General features: G+C 40.3%; 1 protein-coding gene across 9 annotated transcripts in view; it reads right to left on the bottom strand.

Annotated features, from left to right (window-relative positions):
* Positions 1-771: 771 nt before the first annotated feature.
* The window catches only part of TEAD1 (TEA domain transcription factor 1), a 265476-nt gene continuing 247645 nt past the window's right edge, over positions 772-18602 (bottom strand). For all 9 annotated transcript variants that reach the window (XM_061147483.1, XM_061147493.1, XM_061147503.1 and 6 more), the window contains 2 exons: positions 14893-15045; positions 772-8758 (listed from right to left, as the gene is read on the bottom strand). In XM_061147483.1, coding sequence (XP_061003466.1) covers positions 8645-8758; positions 14893-15045 — 267 coding nt within the window. In that variant the 3' untranslated portion in view covers positions 772-8644. The remainder of the gene's footprint in view (positions 8759-14892; positions 15046-18602) is intronic.

Here is an 18602-nt window from a genome sequence, read left to right on the forward strand (position 1 = left end):
TCTATTGAAGGCTTCACCACTCACCAGTCACGACCCTTCCTGAGCATCGGCTGGGTGTGTGTGTGTGTGTGTGTGTGTGTGTGTGTGTGTGTGAGATAACATCACTGTCATCAGGACTGTTGTGAGAATCACACACTGCACCAACACACTGGCCCAGTGCCCAGCATGCAGTAAACTTAGTGAGTCCAAGGCTTTGTTGCATGTCTGTGTGCGGCACACCCCGGAGGACCGGGCAAGGGTTACAGCTCAGCTCGCACGTGCAGGCACCCACTACCCTTTATTTACCTCTCTCTCACATCCACTGTTCTACTCCTGGCTCCAGGCATGCACTGAGCAAGGCGCGTTAACAATTTTAATAACACACTACTAAAGAGAGGTAAGCAAGCGGGCAGACAGATTAACTGACCCATGGATATTTTTAAGAAACCTTGTTAACGGGAACTATCCTCAGTATTTTGTAATAACCTAAAGGGGAAAAGAATATGAAAAAAAGATATGTGTGCATGTATAACTGAATCACTTTGCTCCACACTTGAAACTAAAACAACAATGTAAATCAACTACACATCAATTTAAAAAAAGGAACAAAGAAAGAAATCCTGATAGACATTAACACTCATGCTCCAATTACTATGCTGAGCTTAGCGGACACCATGAAAAGATCACTATTTTAACCTCCTTTACTCTGTCCTTCATACATTCACCCATAACACATAAAACACCTTTTCATTTTCAACAACATACATTTCTGCAGATAAAAAAGGTGACCCACACTTTCATTTTCTTTATTTTTCATTGATACCGTATGAATACAAAGTTTCTATAAAGCTACAAAATGTCTACCACTTTATCAAGAAGGCATCAAAATGTGTCACTTTGCAAAGACATGAAAACACCTGCAGGAACTGACACAAAAATAGCATTTTTAGAGTGATGAAATAATTGCACTTAACTGTCATGGATATTACAGTTATCACACATATGTACCGCGAAAGCTAGAATACATTTTTTTTTTTTACAAAGCACTTTATAAAAAAATTCTCTGCACACAAACCCTATAATTTTCATATAACTATCATACTAAAGATAAATTCACTTTAAAGCCAACACTTAGAACATTTTTAAACAAAAAGGTACCAGTACCTAAACACAGACATTAACAAATACAAGAATACTGTACTGCCAAGAGGTTTAACCAAATGCCTTTTGAAAGCTTCTGCAAATAGGTTAAGAAAACACATGTGAGAATTTGCACCCCCCACCCCCCATCTCTCCAATCTATCCAAGAGGAAGCTTACTGCCCAAAGGCAGACTCCTCGGCCCGCTCCCAGCAGCAGTACAATATTAAAGGAACCACTGAGCAGATGAAACGCTTACGTCACAAGCCCATTTTATACACGTGACACGAAGACACAGATTGTGAGAATCCCATTACGTCATTGAGAATGTGAACAAACACACGTGGCAAAAACCAATTTACATAAAATTTAAGCATATTAATAAGAATTAAAGGCTATTCAGGTTTCTTTTTTAAATGTTACAAAACATTTTTTTTTTTGTCATTTTTAGGCACATAGTTTTTGTTTTTACTTTTTTTTTCTTCCTTATCTGCAGTCATGAGCCTACTGAAAAAGGCCTACAGAAGTGACTCTTTAGGTAACAGGAGGTAACAGGGAGATTTTTTTTTTTAAGAAGTGCAGTTCATATCTAATTTACACAGTGAAACTAATCACAGAAAAGGACTGAGGCAAAAAGGAAAAGAGAAAGAAGAAAGGAAGGGAGGGAGAGAGAAAACCAGAGACTGGTTTCCAACTGATATATACCTAGATTCTGTCAGCCTCTCTTAAGAAAAAGGAGAACAAGAAATTTCACAATGGAAGTCAGACAAAAGACAGCCAGCCTGAGAGAGGTGGAATCTTTTGGAATCTGACCCTACTTAATGATGAACAGAGGGAAAATAAATGCCATTTCAAATATTAAAATGATGGAGTGGGGCATATGACAGACTCAATGCAAATTCACAGAATAAAACAAGTTAACAGCTTAGGAAGTAGGACAATAAATACAAATATTTCATCTTACTTAATGGTGCATGACTTCAGTGAAACTATCCTTTGCAATGCAATACATTTTAAACACAAACCTTCATTCTTAACAATATAAGCAATGAGTTAATGAGAGAAAACTATTGCCAAAGAAAGCACAGTAACAGTTGAAGAGGGAAACAGGAAAACAAATATTTGATTAATTTCTTCCAAGTTGTGGTGTAGTCTTGACATAACAGGGAGGGGCTGAATTCAAGCAGCTAACTATAACTTGTGTTGAGCAATTTTCCTTTTCATTTGACATTTTTTTTTTCATTGTATAAACTTCTATGAGTACTCACAACTTGGTGTGGATAGAAATCACTCCTGAAGTTTCAGAGAGCCCAAAGAGGGTATTCTTAAAGACACCAGGTAGAAACAGACAGATCATACGCATTCAGAGGCTAACTTTCAATGATTCTAATGTCATTGTAAAGTCTATATTGGTAAAGAACAATCTTTTTTTTTGTCCTGGCCTTCTTGTCCTTTTCACTCCTCTTCCTCCCCTCTATCAGTTTTCCCAATTTACACAAAGTTTTGATAAAAGCCAACACAGACTCTAAAAGAGTTGCCCTTTAGAGGGCTGGAACATTCTTTGAAAATTCCGAATTGTGAGTGGTACTCTTTGGGAGTTTCTCATAGCACATTCAGACAATACTCAGTCAACATTTTCGCCCTAAGAAGAACACGTCAATTGTGATGACCCTAAACCATTTTTTGTTCTGCACTGTCATCTCAGTTTGAGGCTTCCAACTTTCAAAACGGTATCACTGCGTAAACCGGAGAAGTGCGCGCTGGCATCTGAGTGGAAGGGCAGGCTCTACAGAGTGAGCACAAGCGTACGGAGAAGGTCACACCTGTCCACTGGCTGACGGCCTGCGGCTTGTGTGCAAGTCCCCTCGGGCGGATGCAGGGCTGGGCGACGGGCAGGGATGGCGCACTGGGTCCTGGCACACAAACATACCAGTTTCTGGGGAGCCTCCTGCTGCCGTGGGCTCCAGGGCTGGGAGTGGTGGGGGTGCTCCCCTACGGCGTATGATGCACAGCAGGCGGGGTCTGCATCGTGCTCTTGTGAACAGAGGCCTGTTGTTGGTTATTCATCCCGGTAAACCAAAGGCATTACGGTGATCTCAGAATATTTTTGGTCTCTCTACAAATTATCATGATTATGGCAGCACTTTTCTAAGCTGGAATCTCAAACCAAAGGCACTTTCATGCTAGAGTGCAGAAGGTTCACAAATAGCTAAGTTTTTGGTCGTGGATTTAAAAGGCAACATTTAAAGTGTACAATTTGCTTTTCATAGTAAACTATGAAGTTGCAAGACCTTCCGTTTTGGTATAGACATTGGACGGTGTGGTCAATGAACTGACTTCTGTTCATTTCGGATTTCAGACCAAGAAGTCAGTTTCCTATAGATATGGAGAAAAATGGGCTTACGAAAAACAAAATTGAAAACAACAATTGCTTATTCTGTTTTAAATACTGGGCCGATTAGCAAAGGGACATAGAGAACTGGTGTTAGAAAAGGCTGGCGGCACGACTAAGTATCACTAAGGCACTGCTTACTGAACGCTTTGGCAGCTCTGAATTGAAAACTTCCTACAAAAGTAACAATAGTAAGAGAAATGCTTCCAGCTTACAAAAGGGCTCACAGTTCTGAGGCAGCCTTCTGCACTGCAAACCCTACATGCAACATCGCGAAGATTTAAGGCTTTTCAGAAATGACATGTGCAGGGTTTCGCCACAGAAACATCAACAGAAGGAAAGAAGCAATGCAGACGTATCCTCTTAATGTCACAGGTGTGAACACCAACACACAAAATGGGTTCTACCCTTCGTTAGAACAGGCATAGTGTACCAGAGCATAGACAAAAATCATACAAGTGATCGGTACCTGGTTTGAAAAGTTGACTGTCATCTTGTGTGATTTAAATAATTTATGTTTGTACAAAAACAAACTGCAAAAGCCGCTAGAGTGTTGAGACCTAAAGAGAAGACTTGGGTCTGTAACACCAAGTTCTGGGCATGGGGGCTGGGTTTTTTTTTTTTTTTTTGGCTGGTCTGAGAGTGGGACTTTGCTGTTGGGATGTTTTGTGAAGAAAAATTTGATTCAGAGCCTGTGGCAGGTGAACTGTCCTCGGGATAAGGAAAAGGCTCATCAGCTTTCCTATCTGCTGGTGGATGCCTCCCCAACAAGATCCTCAAGGAAGAAGCAGCATCAACCCCAGGGGATGCTCTTGCTCTGGCAGGAGAAGGGTCTTCCTCTCCCTCTCTTCCTCACTGAGCACCAAAGAGGAACAAACCCCACCAAAAGGCCAAGGATCAAGTGGCAAGAGTCCTAGAGCCTTCCTAGCCAGCTGTCACTGACCAGCACGTGACTTTGGACAAGTCACGTCTCCTCCGGGTCTCACCTCTCTCATCTACAGACTGGAGGAGGTCATGGGCATACCTCATTTTCTCACATTTCATAAATATTGCAGTTTTTAAAAATTGCAGGTTTGTATCAAATGAGTCTGCTAGCATCATTTTTCCAACAGTATTTGCTCACTTTGTGTCGGTGTCACATTTTGATAATTTTCACAATATTCCAACTTTTTCATTGTTTTCATATTTTTAATGATGATCTGTGATCTTTAAGTTACTATTGTCATTGTTTTGGCATTTTTCAGCAATATCTTAACTAAGGTATGTGCATTGATTGTTTTTTTTAGCCATAATACTATTGCACATTTAATAGACTACAATATAGGTAAACATAAATTTCACATGCACTGTGTGACTCGTTTTACTGTGACATTTGCTTTTTTGTGGTTCTCTGGAATCAAGCCTGTGCTACCTCCGAGGTATGCCTGTAGACTGTGCTCTCCCATAGCTTAGTAAAGAATAACTCCAGCAGTCCCCTTACAAAATGAGTCCTTCTCTCCTCCATCCTTAAAGATGAAGTGTTCCAGAAGTTTCTATAAATTCTACAAAAAACATTAAGTCTAACACTAAAAGTAGAAGGCCAGAAGAAATTTACTGAAATGATCAAAGGTCTGATAATGAGAACAGTAACCTTATGAGAAATAATGAAAATGGGTGGCATTTTTTAACCAGACGAAATAAGGAATCAAGAGCAAATTAGAAATGCTCTTTAAGCAGTGTGAGTTGATCACAGGGATGTTGGTACCCAGTTGTCCCCGATTTCCCCAGGGAGGAAGGAAAGAATACTTGTAGCTGAGAGACTGCGTTGTGAAGTAGAAGCTCTGAAACAGGAAGAAATACAGACACAATGTCATTTGAGTAATATTCCTGTCTCTTGATGGCCTAAAACAAGGCTCCCAGGAGAGAAGCTTTCTCAGGATCAAATGGAAGGAAAAAGAAGATGTCAAGTATGGCATTTGTGACCTGTGGATGTAGGGCAGTGCTTTTCAAGCAGGGGCAATTCTGTGGCCCGTGGGACATTTGGCAATGTCTGGAGATACTTGGGGTTGTGACAACTGGGGAAACAGTGTGTCTAGTGGGCAGAGGCCAGGGATGCTGCTAAACCTCCTACAAGGCACAGGGCAGCCCTGCACCACAAAGAATTATCTGGTCCAAATGTCAGCAGTGTCTAGAAAGGGTTGAGAAACCCTGGTCTAGGGTAGCTTGGACATTCTGGGATTCTAGGACATGTTTTGAAAAAAGCCTCGACTTTACTTAGGTCTCTTGCTAAGATGGGAAATGAACACCAAGAGACCAAAGCTCAGTTCTTTAGTTTCTTCCTATTCAGGCTGTGGAAAGTGGCCTCCAAACTCTCCAGTGAAAGCACAAGATGTCCCTGAATCAATCCTGGGAGTGGAGGGTCAACCAGGAGATGGAGCACCCAGAAGAGAGACGCGAGGACAGAGTTTTGGAAAGGCTTCTTTATGGTTCAGAAAGCTTGACAAATGAATAAGACTCTACCATGAATGGTCAAAGACCAAAAATCAGACTTGGATTAGATGTTGTCACACAAATCTAATCCCAGGATCTAATTTAGAAGAGACAGAGAAATGGACCAGTGGTTAAGACAGGGAAACTACCTGCCCTGGAGAAATCTTTAGAACAAGACAAGAAGCAAACTTTTTTTAAGAGCAAAAAGTAACCCTCAAGGTCATCCATGGAGACCCCAAATGCAACTACAAAGGCATCTGGAGGAAGAGGACAAGCATCAGAGGGCCCAGCCTGACCTTGGGAGGCCAGGGTATGATCTACTGTTCAGTAAACAGAACTAATCTCTAGCTGGTGTTTTTGGGTCTCAGTCTATTTGTGCTTTGAAAAAAGTAAATCCTAAGAGCCCTCCTGGCAGCATGGAAGAGTCCCATCCCCAGGAGAGAACGTGAACCAGATACCTCTTCCCCTGAAGTTCTGGGATGGCCACATAAGATCACTTGTACCCCTAGGTCCTGAGAAGACTGGGGGTAATCTTCAGTAAGATGCAGGAGATGGGAGCGAAAGAAGCACCTGTAAGAGGGGTGACCAACAGAAGTCATAAGTATGATGACCAAGGGAGAAGCTTAATACGTGGGCCGAAAACCAGATGGAAGGGTGGGCCGCTGGGTCAACTCTTCAAAGGCCCACTTGGAATCAGGGAACAAACTGTAGTCTGTTTATGGAGGGAAGATGCACACCATCCTGCTGGCTGACGTAAGGGATGTGCATTCCAAAAGGGGAAAGTTCTGCACTTTTTCCTCTGGTCTTCCCAGGGACCAGGGTCATGGGTTTGGGTGTGGTTAGGCTTGGTTCAGCATTCTGTTTCCACAAACCAGCCACACCCTCATGCTCCTGACCTCAGATACTAGCCAATATATAAGCAGGGTCACAGCTGGTTGCAGGGAATAGGGAAGAGGGTGTGTAGGTTACTTGAATGTGACAGTACAAAGCTTTTTTTACTTTTCTGGCTTGATGTAAAAGTCTTGACATGCTTTACAACTTGCAAGACATTTAATGTTCTGTAGTGTTAACACTCCCGACAATTGTCAACAAGTCAATTTCCTCCAGGAAGGTAGGGAGTATGCCCTGTCCCCTTCCCAATGTATGGAAGTAACAAGACATGTGACCACACCAAACCAACTCTGCCTGGACAATGCTTTGGAATATATGGGTTGGAAAGCTGAATCTCTCTTGGGAAGAAAACGTCCCAAATGAACCTGTTTGGAAAGGGCAGAGATAGATAGCCGAGCCTCTTCAGCCTCAGTCAAGTAAGTATTGTGACTTATTGAGAGATGTCAAGAAAATGGGTGTCCTTAGAGAATACACCAAAATCTACGGACACAGATTGAGAAATACATGTATCAGCACTGGGCAGACTGAGTGACACTGAACAGATGTTCAATAAATAAGCGTTGAATAACTACATATGTGTATGTCTGTATGTACACACACACATACACACATAGTTACAACAGGTTAATATGCATGCTGGATCACCAGAAATAATTTATCCACAGGCTGGTGAGTATGCTTGTGATTTTCTGGGGAGCAGAAATCCTAAAACTGATGAGCCTTTTACAAGTTTGGTGATAAAATTTCTCCCAGCCACAGGGTTTTCTATAATTTGCAGCTCACAGTGCAGTATTCATGCCAATTTTGAATTTTTGTTATTAAATTTCAGTGGTTCAAATAGTTACTCATCTTAATAAAAAAATTTGGTTGTCCATATAAAATATAACTGCACACACAAGACTATAAACATTGTAAGCTTAGATTTTCAGTATTTATCTACTTATTGCAAAAAGAGCCATCTTTTTTTTTTCATTAAATAATCATCACATTAGTACAATACAATTTTATATTTTTTAAATATACTATGTATGTTAAGGATAAGGGGTGAAGTTTTCTTCCTCTGTAATACCTGTTTCAAGAGTTTAATGGATTAGGAGATTAGTTTTAACCTTGAGGAAAAAAGTACAAATTTGTCTCATTAGGATATTTCTACCAAGTATTTCTTAAGGCTATATTTTAACATTTGGTTTCAAAAAGAAAGAAAAGTTTCATTTAAAAAATAATTTAGTGAATTACATTCTTTCATAACTTCCACCCTAATTAGTTACAAAGATAAGTCTAAAGATTCTTAGTTTTGTGTACTAATTTACATTTATATTTAAAGATTAATTTTACTTGTATCTTAAAACAAGAATTTTATGTTGGAAAAAAAAAACACACTAAATACATTTGTATAAAGGCTGTAAATGTCCAATGGCAAATGCTCTGTCTCAATTTTTTTTCTACCACAATGAGAAATAGGTCTCTGCAGACAGAGACTTGGGTTCTTAAGGTTCACCTTTCCGAGGAATTGTGGGCTGTGGATCTGAGTAACACAGAAACAACTCGACTTCTCTTTTTACAACTGTACCAGAACTTCACAGCTACAATGAGCATGAACACATGAAAAAATGACTTCAAACAGGATTTAGAAAAATCGGGGTGACCTCAAGGCCAGGGCAGCACCCCTGCATGGTGAGGTTTACAGTCAGTCGCTCGATCATGGAGAGAGTGTGTGTGTGTGCGCACATATGTGTGTGTATATACAGATATCTATATATATAAATAACCACGGTTAGTCCTTTACAAGCCTGTAAATATGATGCTGTGCTCCATGTTCACTATTTGAAACTTCAAATACACAGGCCATGCACAGGAGAGTTTCTTGTGTATCCCTGTTTGTTACCACCTGTTAAAAGAATAAAAGTGTAAATGGAAAAGATTGTGAAAAAGTATACATATATGTATGTATAACTGAACCACTTTGCTGTATAGCAGAAATTAACACATTATAAATCAACTACACTTCAATAAAAATTTTTTAAAGTAATATATATATATACACACAAAAAAATATCTATATCAAACACCACATGAATAAAAATATTCCACCAGTGCCATGATGAGATGGTTTACTCAGAGACAAATACAGAGTCTAAAGTTCAAAAAGTGGATTATTAGAGATCTATTCAGCCTCACTCTGCCCCCTCCTGCACAAACTCAGGATACTAAGGGTCCAACTTAAATTCTATCTAAGTTTAGTTACCATATGTAAGAAAGACCTTACAGATGGGGTCTCACTCATAATTTGAGCCTAAGAAGACACCACAAGAGTTAGTGTGAGGTTTTTTTGAGGGGGGAGGGGTGTGACTTTTTTTTTTAAACAACATAGAGAATTTTCTTTAATTCTGTCCCATAGGACAGTCATTTATTCTACGAACTGTTTCCTATCTTATCCCTAAATCTTTACTAAATTTTGTTCCACAATAGTTAATGGGAGACATAGCTCTGTGAGTGACTTAACTCACCACTACATTAACATGTAGTGCCTGGATTCAGTGAAGAAAATGCTGAGCAAAAGAACAGTCATGCTGTTCAAACCCATGCAGTTCAAGGATCTACTGTATTTGCTGAATGGATGGAAATTCACAGAATAATAGCCACTATCTGTTGACTGTTTACTCTGCATCTCCTCGGTATTAAACACTTTGCAGGAAGAATCTCATGTAATATTCCAACTCCAACAGCAGATGTCATTTCACCCCTGTTTGACAAGGGAAGATGCTTGGGGTTAATTTGTTTAAGGTTGTACTAATGTCAACAATGCAACAATGGGCTTCCCTACAGCTCAGTTGGTAAAGAATCCGCCTGCAATACAGGAGACTCCAGTTCTATTCCTGGGTCGGGAAGATCCGCTGGAGAAGGGAGAGGCTACCCATTCCAGTATTCTTGAGCTTCCCTTGTGGCTCAGACGGTAAAGAATCCACCTGCAATGTGGGAGACCTGGGTTTGAACTCTGGGTTGGGAAAATCCCCTGGAGAAGGGAAAGGCTACCCACTCCAGGATTCTGGCCTGGAGAATTCCATGGACTGCATAGTCCATAGGGTCGCAAAGAGTGGGACGACACCACTGAGCGACCTTCACTTTCTCTTTCAATGTCAACAAAAAACCCAGATCTTCTGACTCTGAAGACCTTTTTCTTACCTGTTATGCCATGCTGCTCTAAATAAATGAATGGATACAGTGATGAATCATCTTCTTTTTCTGAGTAATGAAGTTTTTTCAATACTAACACCCACCTGCTTTTCTTGTCTCACTCCCTGCCACTTCCCTTACAGATCAAATACTCCAAGTGTGCAAGTCTTTCATGACTGAAATCTCTCTCTTCCTCATCCCCACATCCAAACCAATGTCATGTTCTGCTGCTTTTACCTCCTCAAGAGTTCTTGAATCCATCTCCCTTTTCCACTGCCACAACCCAAGGTACCAGCAAACCTGATCTGGACTCCCCTACCAGGAGTTACCCTTGCTGGGCACCAGTTCCATCTGCACACAGCAGTCACCATAACCTTGAAAGAGATATAAATCTGACACCACCACCCTCTTGCTTAAAAACTGAATGGACTCTTTTGAAATTCAGGATGAAGAGAAAGCCTGTTCTCATCCTACAAGGATGAGCATGAGAAGAGACAGGGCCCAGTCTGGCTGGTCCTACTTGGCCAGCACCCGCCTCTTTCTCCCTAGGCCAGTCACACTGCTCCGTTTCCAGTCCTCCCAGTGCCCCATTTCCTTCTACACGCAGTATTCCCTCCTACCTTCTCTGCCTATCTAGCCATCCGGCAGACACCTCTCAGCTGTTTGTTGCTCAGAGAAGCCTTCCCTGACCTCTCATTACACACCTCTTGGCACCATGCGCCGACATTTACCAGCCATCCGCCACAGCTGAGTTACGCATCTGGTGACTCCCCTGTGCCTGACAAAAGGCCACCTCTCTCACCAGACTCCGGGGTGCCTGCCCCGATTGCCTAGTAGACCGCAGCTCCGCCCCTGACACGTCAGCATGCACCCATCAAATGACCCTTTTCTTGGTAAATCTGAAAAATACATCTGCTTATCCATCGAGGCAACTTAAACATCATCTTTTAACAACCCTGAGAATTCCCTACCTCACTCAAACTACAGGTGCCTGCTTAGGCAATTCAATTCCTCTTTCACAAGTGTACCGCTGCCATGACGGCCTTGCAGGGTCATCGACTATTTACCTGCCTTGTTCCCCTCACTGGGCCCACATTTCCTGTGTTTTATTTTCACTGTATTCCAGCAGCTGGTAAACCTCTCCATTGTTTAGCTGAACAAATGAAAACACTCTGAATAACCAACAAAGTGGAGAGGGCAGACTTGAGCACTTTGTAAATGGAGGAAAAATGAGGTCTGGAGATTTTAAATGACTTAACCAAGGTGATAGGTAGAGCTGGGTCCTAAACCCAAGTCTTCTCATTCCATGACCATGACATACCCTGCAAAGTGTCTTTTCTATCAATTCAAATCTTAATTTATGTCTGTCACTGGCTCTGGGACCTCAGGGAGGCCTAACATTCCTCTATCCATAAAATGGGAATACAAATGACCTCACAGTTGTGCAGTAAGAATTTCATAATATATCTACAAAAGATTCAGCATTGTGCCTGGAACTTCTGTGATCTAGCTTACCTTCTTGCAAACTTTCTATGAAAGAATATATCCTATATCCTATTTACGCTTCATGCTTGAGATGAGGGAGGAAAGAAAAAAATGTTTCTAGCAAGCTGATGTCAAAGTACGACCTCGAAAGATGACTGGAATCCTTGGCCCACAATTCAGGTGCTGTCTTCCTTGGCCTGACCCCCATTATTAGGGCCCTGAACCTACAGGGTCACCTCAATTCCAGTCATCCTGATGAAACCAGAGACTAGCCCACAAGCCAGTAAGGCCTGGAACTGGTCTTGGTGACACACAGTTTTGTATTCTGCTGCTGCTGCTAAGTCGCTTCAGTTGTGTCTGACCCTCTGCAACCCCACAGATGGCAGCCCACCAGGCTCCCCCGTCCCTGGGATTCTCCAGGCAAGAACAGTGGAGGGGGTTGCCATTTCCTTCTCCAATGCATGAAAGTGAAAAGTGAAAGTGAAGTCGCTCAGTAGTGTCCGACTCTTAGCGACCCCAAGGACTGCAGCCCACCAGGCTCCTCTGTCCATGGGATTTTCCAGACAATAGTACTGGGGTGGGTTGCCATTGCCTTCTCCGGTTTTGTATTCAATGACCTAGTAAAACACCTGCAACTACGTCCAACAGCTGTCATCCTGGCTATGTCCTTAACCCCACCTCCTCCAAGGAAGCACTGAAAAGTATGATTTCTGCTGTTTATCAGTGAGATGACCTCATTACCCAGGAGTGCTGGCTTAATTTCATTTTTCTACAGAAAAATATTACTCCTAGCAAATATTTATTAAGAGCTACTAATTCTTTATAACAAAAGGATTTATGTAGTTGATATGTTTTAAAATTAATTTTACCTGGTAAGTTCTTTGGATGGAAGCCATGTTTTCAAAGAGGCATTACCAATATAATAGTTAATGGGTTCTGTGGGTAATTAGATACTCACAACTTTCCCAGGTCATATATTCTTTGGTTGTGTTTGAGGTCGGGTTTTAGGGACTGAGGACATATATTCCTTAAAGTGCTGAAATAGTCTCACCGGTTTGTAAGAAACAGCTAAGACCTCTTCCAGGAGAGGGAGGGTGGCCATCCATTCAGGGAGTTTTGGTTAACTTCTGAGGTTATTTAACATCCACATAAGGATGCCACACTCACTTTCTGCTCATCTGAGCACTAAAGTGATTCATATGTCCTTAAGTGACAACAAAAAGCACCTACAGCCAAGTACCTGCCAGCATCCTAAACCTTGAACTGCTCAATCTCCACTGAAGATCATTAAGGAAAAGGATAATAATGAAGAGTTAGTGAAGAATGTGTTTTTTAAACTTTCTCCCAGACTACTAGCTTCCAAGTTTCAGAGGAACATGGACACACAGGAGAATCCACTGAGATTCTCTCCTTGGAATAAATGAAAACAGTATACAAAACCATCTGTCTGCCTACTGTATGCCCATAATCACGTGTCTGTGAACTGAGGCCCTCTCTGGCTCACTCACCAATCCCTTATAGCAATGGGTCTCAACCTGGCTGCACACCAGAACTACCTGGGGAACAGTAAAAATAAACAAAAACCACGATGCTCAGCTCCCTCCTTCAGAATTTTTTAAAAAATATTTACTTATTTGGCTGCACTGGGGTCTTAGCTGCAGCATGTGGGTTCTGGTTCCCTGACCAGGGATCAAACCTCGGCCCCCTGCATTGGGAGCCTGGAGCCTTAGACACTGGACCACCAGGGTAATCCCCCGAATTTTTTAAAGTGTCCTGGATAAATCCAATAGGCAGAAGGTTTTAAATTTCTTAATTTTTATTTATTTATTTTTACAGTGGTATACAGGAACTGGTTCCTACTAGCTTTGAATGTTATTGTTATATATTAAGGAATTTCATGAGCTAGATGGCCACTGTAGCTTCAAAGTGCCCATGGAAGGTATATTTACATCATAAAAAATGGGCAAAAACCATAGATCAGGGTTTTGGGAGAAACTAGGGGACAGTCTTTTATTTTCTTTCTTTTTTACCAGTACATTACAGGGCTTTCCTGGTGGCTCAGATGGTAAAGAATCTGTATGCAATGCATGAGACCTGGATTTGATCCCTGGACCGGGAAAATGCCCTGGAGAAGGGAATGGCTACCCACTTCAGTGTTCTTGCCTGGAGAATTTCATGGACAGAGGAGTCTGGCAGGCTGTGGTCGATGGAATCATAAAGAGTTAGACACAACTGAGTGACTAACACTTATACACACTGATTGAAAAACAGTGTCCCGTTGGATCCAAAGTGTCCAGGTACAGAATTCCTGCTCTTCAAGTATTCTAATTCTAAATTCTGGTAACAAAGAATAACAATGCAGGCCTTCAGAGGGCTGAATATTTGACCACAATATTGTACTGCTGCCCCGTTTAGCAAAAATTGCTTCCACTGAATTTTGTTTTGGCATTTTGCCTTTGGTTTAACCAAGGAATGTTATTTTTTGAAAAACGAGCCTTATGAAATCCATTACTACATATTTTATGGGTGTATTTTGAGGAGAACATTGTACTTATTAACCTTCCTAAGTCACCGAATGAAGTCTCCATGATAAATTGTTTTAAAGTTAAATATTTGGGGAAAAAAAAAAAACCACACAAAGCATTGCCCAAGGGAACCGGAAAATTTTCCCATCATGGACCTTGAGCACTACTGCTTTTTCCTTGCTCTTTAGCTGCCTGTTAAGTTTTGACCATACTTTTCAGCCCATAAACATTCTCCCGCTCTCCTGCTGCTGGTTATGCCATTATATTCTAGTTAATATTTCTCCTGGTACTGAGAGTTTACATTTTGCTATATTAATATATGCTACTTATAATAAGGCCTTGTAAACCCTTCCTGAAATGAGTGTAGGTATGCCTCAAGTACAAACCTGCTGACTCAGCTTTTGCCTCATTTATGGTTTGTATACTACCGGGCTGCTGAGACTTCAACTTAGCTACTACTGGGATAACCCAGGGAACTTTAGAAAAATACGTGCCTGGGTCCTAGCCTCAGAGATCCTAATTTTACTGATCTAGGATGCAGTCCTGCCATCAGGATTTTAAAGACATTCTTCAGGTTTCTCTAATGTGCAACCAGAATTGAGAATCTAGTTTTATTACCTCTATCCTCCTTCCCCAAATTCCAGTTCTGCCAAGCTTAGAAAGCCCAGCCAGATGAGAGCCCTTCTCTTTCACAAACCTGAGCCACACCAAGTTTGCCTTATGGAGGCATGAATCCAGCTGCTGGCTGACCCCCTGGGACCCAGACCCACCCAGGTCCCTCTTCCCTGGCAGCTTCATGGCTGAGTCTGACAAAACAGGAAAGAGACAAAACAGTTACCAATAAAATTGTGAAGTTTTCCAAAACACTGTTCATCATATATTTCTCTGGTAAGTGTTTGAGCTTGTGGATGAAGTTGATCATATATTCACACATTGGGGAGCGGTTTATTCGGTAGACAAATCGGCCATTCTCAAACCTTGCGTATTCCGTCTGTGAGGGAAAAAGGGTTTATACTTTTGACTTCAAAATACATGAAAAAGATATGATTATCTATAAAAACATTTCACTTTTTCAACATGAATCAGCTGTTATATGTTGTACTACTTACGTACTTAATTAAAGAAAATCCTAACTCCAATTTTAACACCATACTGAGAATCCATTATTTTTCTGGAATTTTTTTTAAATTGTAAAAATACTTTAATGAAAAGTTGTATAGATGTTTTTTCAGCAAAGGTCAGGAAAAAAAATATAACTGCCTGCTGAGTGATTCCCTACCTAGAAATTTGTGAGAGCAAGCCCAGCTAGTCACAATTCTTCAAAGAGTCCACAGAAAATCTTTCTTTACAGTGATAAGGCCTCATAGGCCAAAAACCAATGCAGCTAATATCTCTACTTTAGGAAAAATTGCTTCACACTCATCATGAGCCCCTGGCTGTGTTATGTCTTTAATTTTTAAAAATGTTTTATACATATATATATGAGAAGGAAATGGCAACCCACTTCAGTATTCTTGCCTGGAAAATTCCATGGACAGAGGAGCCTGGCGGGCTACAGTCCATGTGGTTGCAAAGAGTCAGACACAACTGGGTGACTAACAAAACACTTAAATACATATTTGAAGATCCCACTGAAACATTCAGAGAGAAGAAAGACACTCTTAGATACTTTGGATCAAAGAGGAATTTAATAAGAAATACAAGCTATCTAGAGTAATGAAAAAGAAAATATTTACATCAAATTTTGGGGATTCAGTGAAGCTGTACTTGGAGGAAAGCAGCTTCATGTCTTCATTATTAAAGATGAAAAGTTACAGAACTTAGTACACATCTTAAAAAATTAATAAACCCTACAAAATAAACCAAAATCAGTGAAAATCAGGAACCAAAAATTAATAAAGATAAAAACTCAAATGAATGCAAAGGAAATTTAAAGTGTAGACAGGATGTAAAAATCTAACTTTTTAAAAAGACAAAATAAACCCTTCATAAGCCTAAGATGGAAAAGAAAGGAGACAAAACAGCAGTCACATTATCAATCTGAAGGTTCAGAAAAGGTTACTTCATGTAACTCTATAGCAAACAACCAATCAATCAATCAATAAAAGCAAAGAAAATCCAGTGAATAGGATGATGTCCCAGCAAAACACAAATCACTAACACTGAACCAAAAAGTAGAAAACTCCAGCTGGTCAATTACTGTAGAAATAACTAAAAACTATGTAGAAATCTACCACTGAAAACAGTCCAAAGACCGAATGGTTTTACAGCTAAGTTTTATGTAACCTTTAAAGAAATTTCATCTTGTGACATTTTCAATGTTATTCACACTATTCTATACCATAGAAAAAGGTCGGTATTCCAATTATTTTTGCAAAACTGATGTATATTCAATACTGAAATATGATGAAGAGATTATAAAAAAGAAAAGTACAGACTACTATCACTAATGCAATGCAAACACTTTATGTAAAACAGCAAACAATGCATTAAGGTATCCAAAATAAAGCATTCTTTGGGAATGCTGTGGTGGTTCACACACAGGATGTTTGTCAACTCGTGATGTCAAAAAACTGGAGGAAAAACACAGAGTAAGAGTTGCTGAAAAGGCATTTGATAAACTATTGCAGCTATCACTAATAAAAAAATTAAGTAAAATAGGAAGAGAAAGAATTTAACATAAAATAAAGACCATCTATAAAAACCAATAATAAATCCAATGTTAAAACATCAAAACTGTTTCTACTGATATCAGTAACCATATAAGGATACTCACCATCACTATATGTTTTATTTCTTTTTACAACTGTGTCAGAAGTTTTAGCAAATGAAAAGAAGGTGAGAAAATAATAATAAAAGTGGCAAGAACACTGGAAAAGAAGAGATAAAATAGTCTTCCTTTTTTGCTGCTAAGATAATATATCACAGGAAACCCAAGAATCTAGAGGGGAAAAAACCACTAGAAATAAATGACAGAATATGGCAAGATGGCCAAATAGAATACAGATATGCAAAAAGTGGAGCTTTCTTCTAGTAATTAAACTCTAGAAGTTGAAAATTGTATTAACAAATTTATATAATATTTAGAGATATATTTAACAAGAAATAGATGAATCTACATATGAAAAGTGTAAAATCTTACTAAAATAGATAAAATGAGATGAAAATGCAAATAGATTCTTGATTAGAAAGATTTAATATCAAACTGCCCCTAAATAATATCTGAATCTAATGCAATTACAATTGTTGCTGTTGTTATTGTTGTGTGAGTCGCTCAGTCATGCCCGACTCTTTGCGATCCCATGGACTGTAGCCCTCCAGGCTCCTCTGTCCATGGGACTCTCCAGACAAGAATACTACAGTGGGTTGCCATTCCCTTCTCCAGGGGATCTTCCAGACCCAGGGGTTGAACCCAGGTTTCCTGCATTGCAGGCAGATTATAGTCTGGGCCACCAGGGAAGCTGGCAATTACAATTAGGTAGCTCAAATAAGACTTCTGTTTTTCTTTACCTTTTTAAAATGATCTCATAACTTTGGAAGAATAAATGCTGGTAACCTGCCTAGAAAATACGTGAAAAGAAAGAGTGGGGAGACTGATTTGCCCTAGCAGATATCAGAAAATGCTACTGTTGTTCAGTCATTAAGTTGTGTCTGACTATTTGAGACCCCATGGACTGCAGCACCCCAGGCTTCCCTGTCCTTCACTATCTCCTGGAATTTGCTCAAACTCATGTCCATTGAGTTGGTGATACCATCCAACCATCTCATCCTCTGTTGCCCCCTTCTCTTCTTGCCCTCCATCTTCCCTGGTATCAGGGTCTTTTAAAATGGTTTGAGTCTTTGCAACAGGTAGCCAAAGTGTTGGAGCTTCAGCTTTAGCATCAGTCCTTCCGATGAACATTCAGGATTGATTTCCTTTAGGATTGATTGGTTTGATTTCCTTGGAATCCAAGGGATTCTCAAGAGTCTTCTCCAGCATCACAGTTTGGAAGCATCAATTCTTTGGAACTTAGACTTCCTTATGATCCAATTCTCACATCCATACATGACCACTGGAAAAACCACAGCTTTGACTAGACAGACTTTTCTCAGCAAAGTGATGTTTCTGCTTTTTAACATGCTCTCTAGGTTTCTCATAGCTTTCTTTCCAAGAAGCAGGTGTCTTTTATTTTCACAATCGCAGTTACCTTTCACAAGTGACTTTGGAGCCCAAGAAAATAAAATCTGTCACTGTTTCCACTTTTTCCCCTTCTATTTGCCATGAAGTGATGGGGACTGGATCCCATGATCTTAGTTTTGTGAATGTTGAATTTTAAGCCAGCTTTTCATTCTCCACTTTTACTCTTATCAAGAGGCTCCTTAGTACCTCTTCACTTTTGCCATTAGAGTGGTACCATCTACATATCTGAGGTTGTTATTTCTCCTGGCAATCTTGATTCAAGCTTGTGAGTTATCCTGCCCAGCATTCCTCATGATGTACTCCATATATAAGTTAAATAAGCAGGGTGACAATAAACAGCTTTGACATACTCCTCCCCAACTTTGAAT

Source organism: Dama dama, chromosome 1, assembly GCF_033118175.1.
Source record: "Dama dama isolate Ldn47 chromosome 1, ASM3311817v1, whole genome shotgun sequence".
NCBI classification, from domain to species: domain Eukaryota; kingdom Metazoa; phylum Chordata; class Mammalia; order Artiodactyla; family Cervidae; genus Dama; species Dama dama.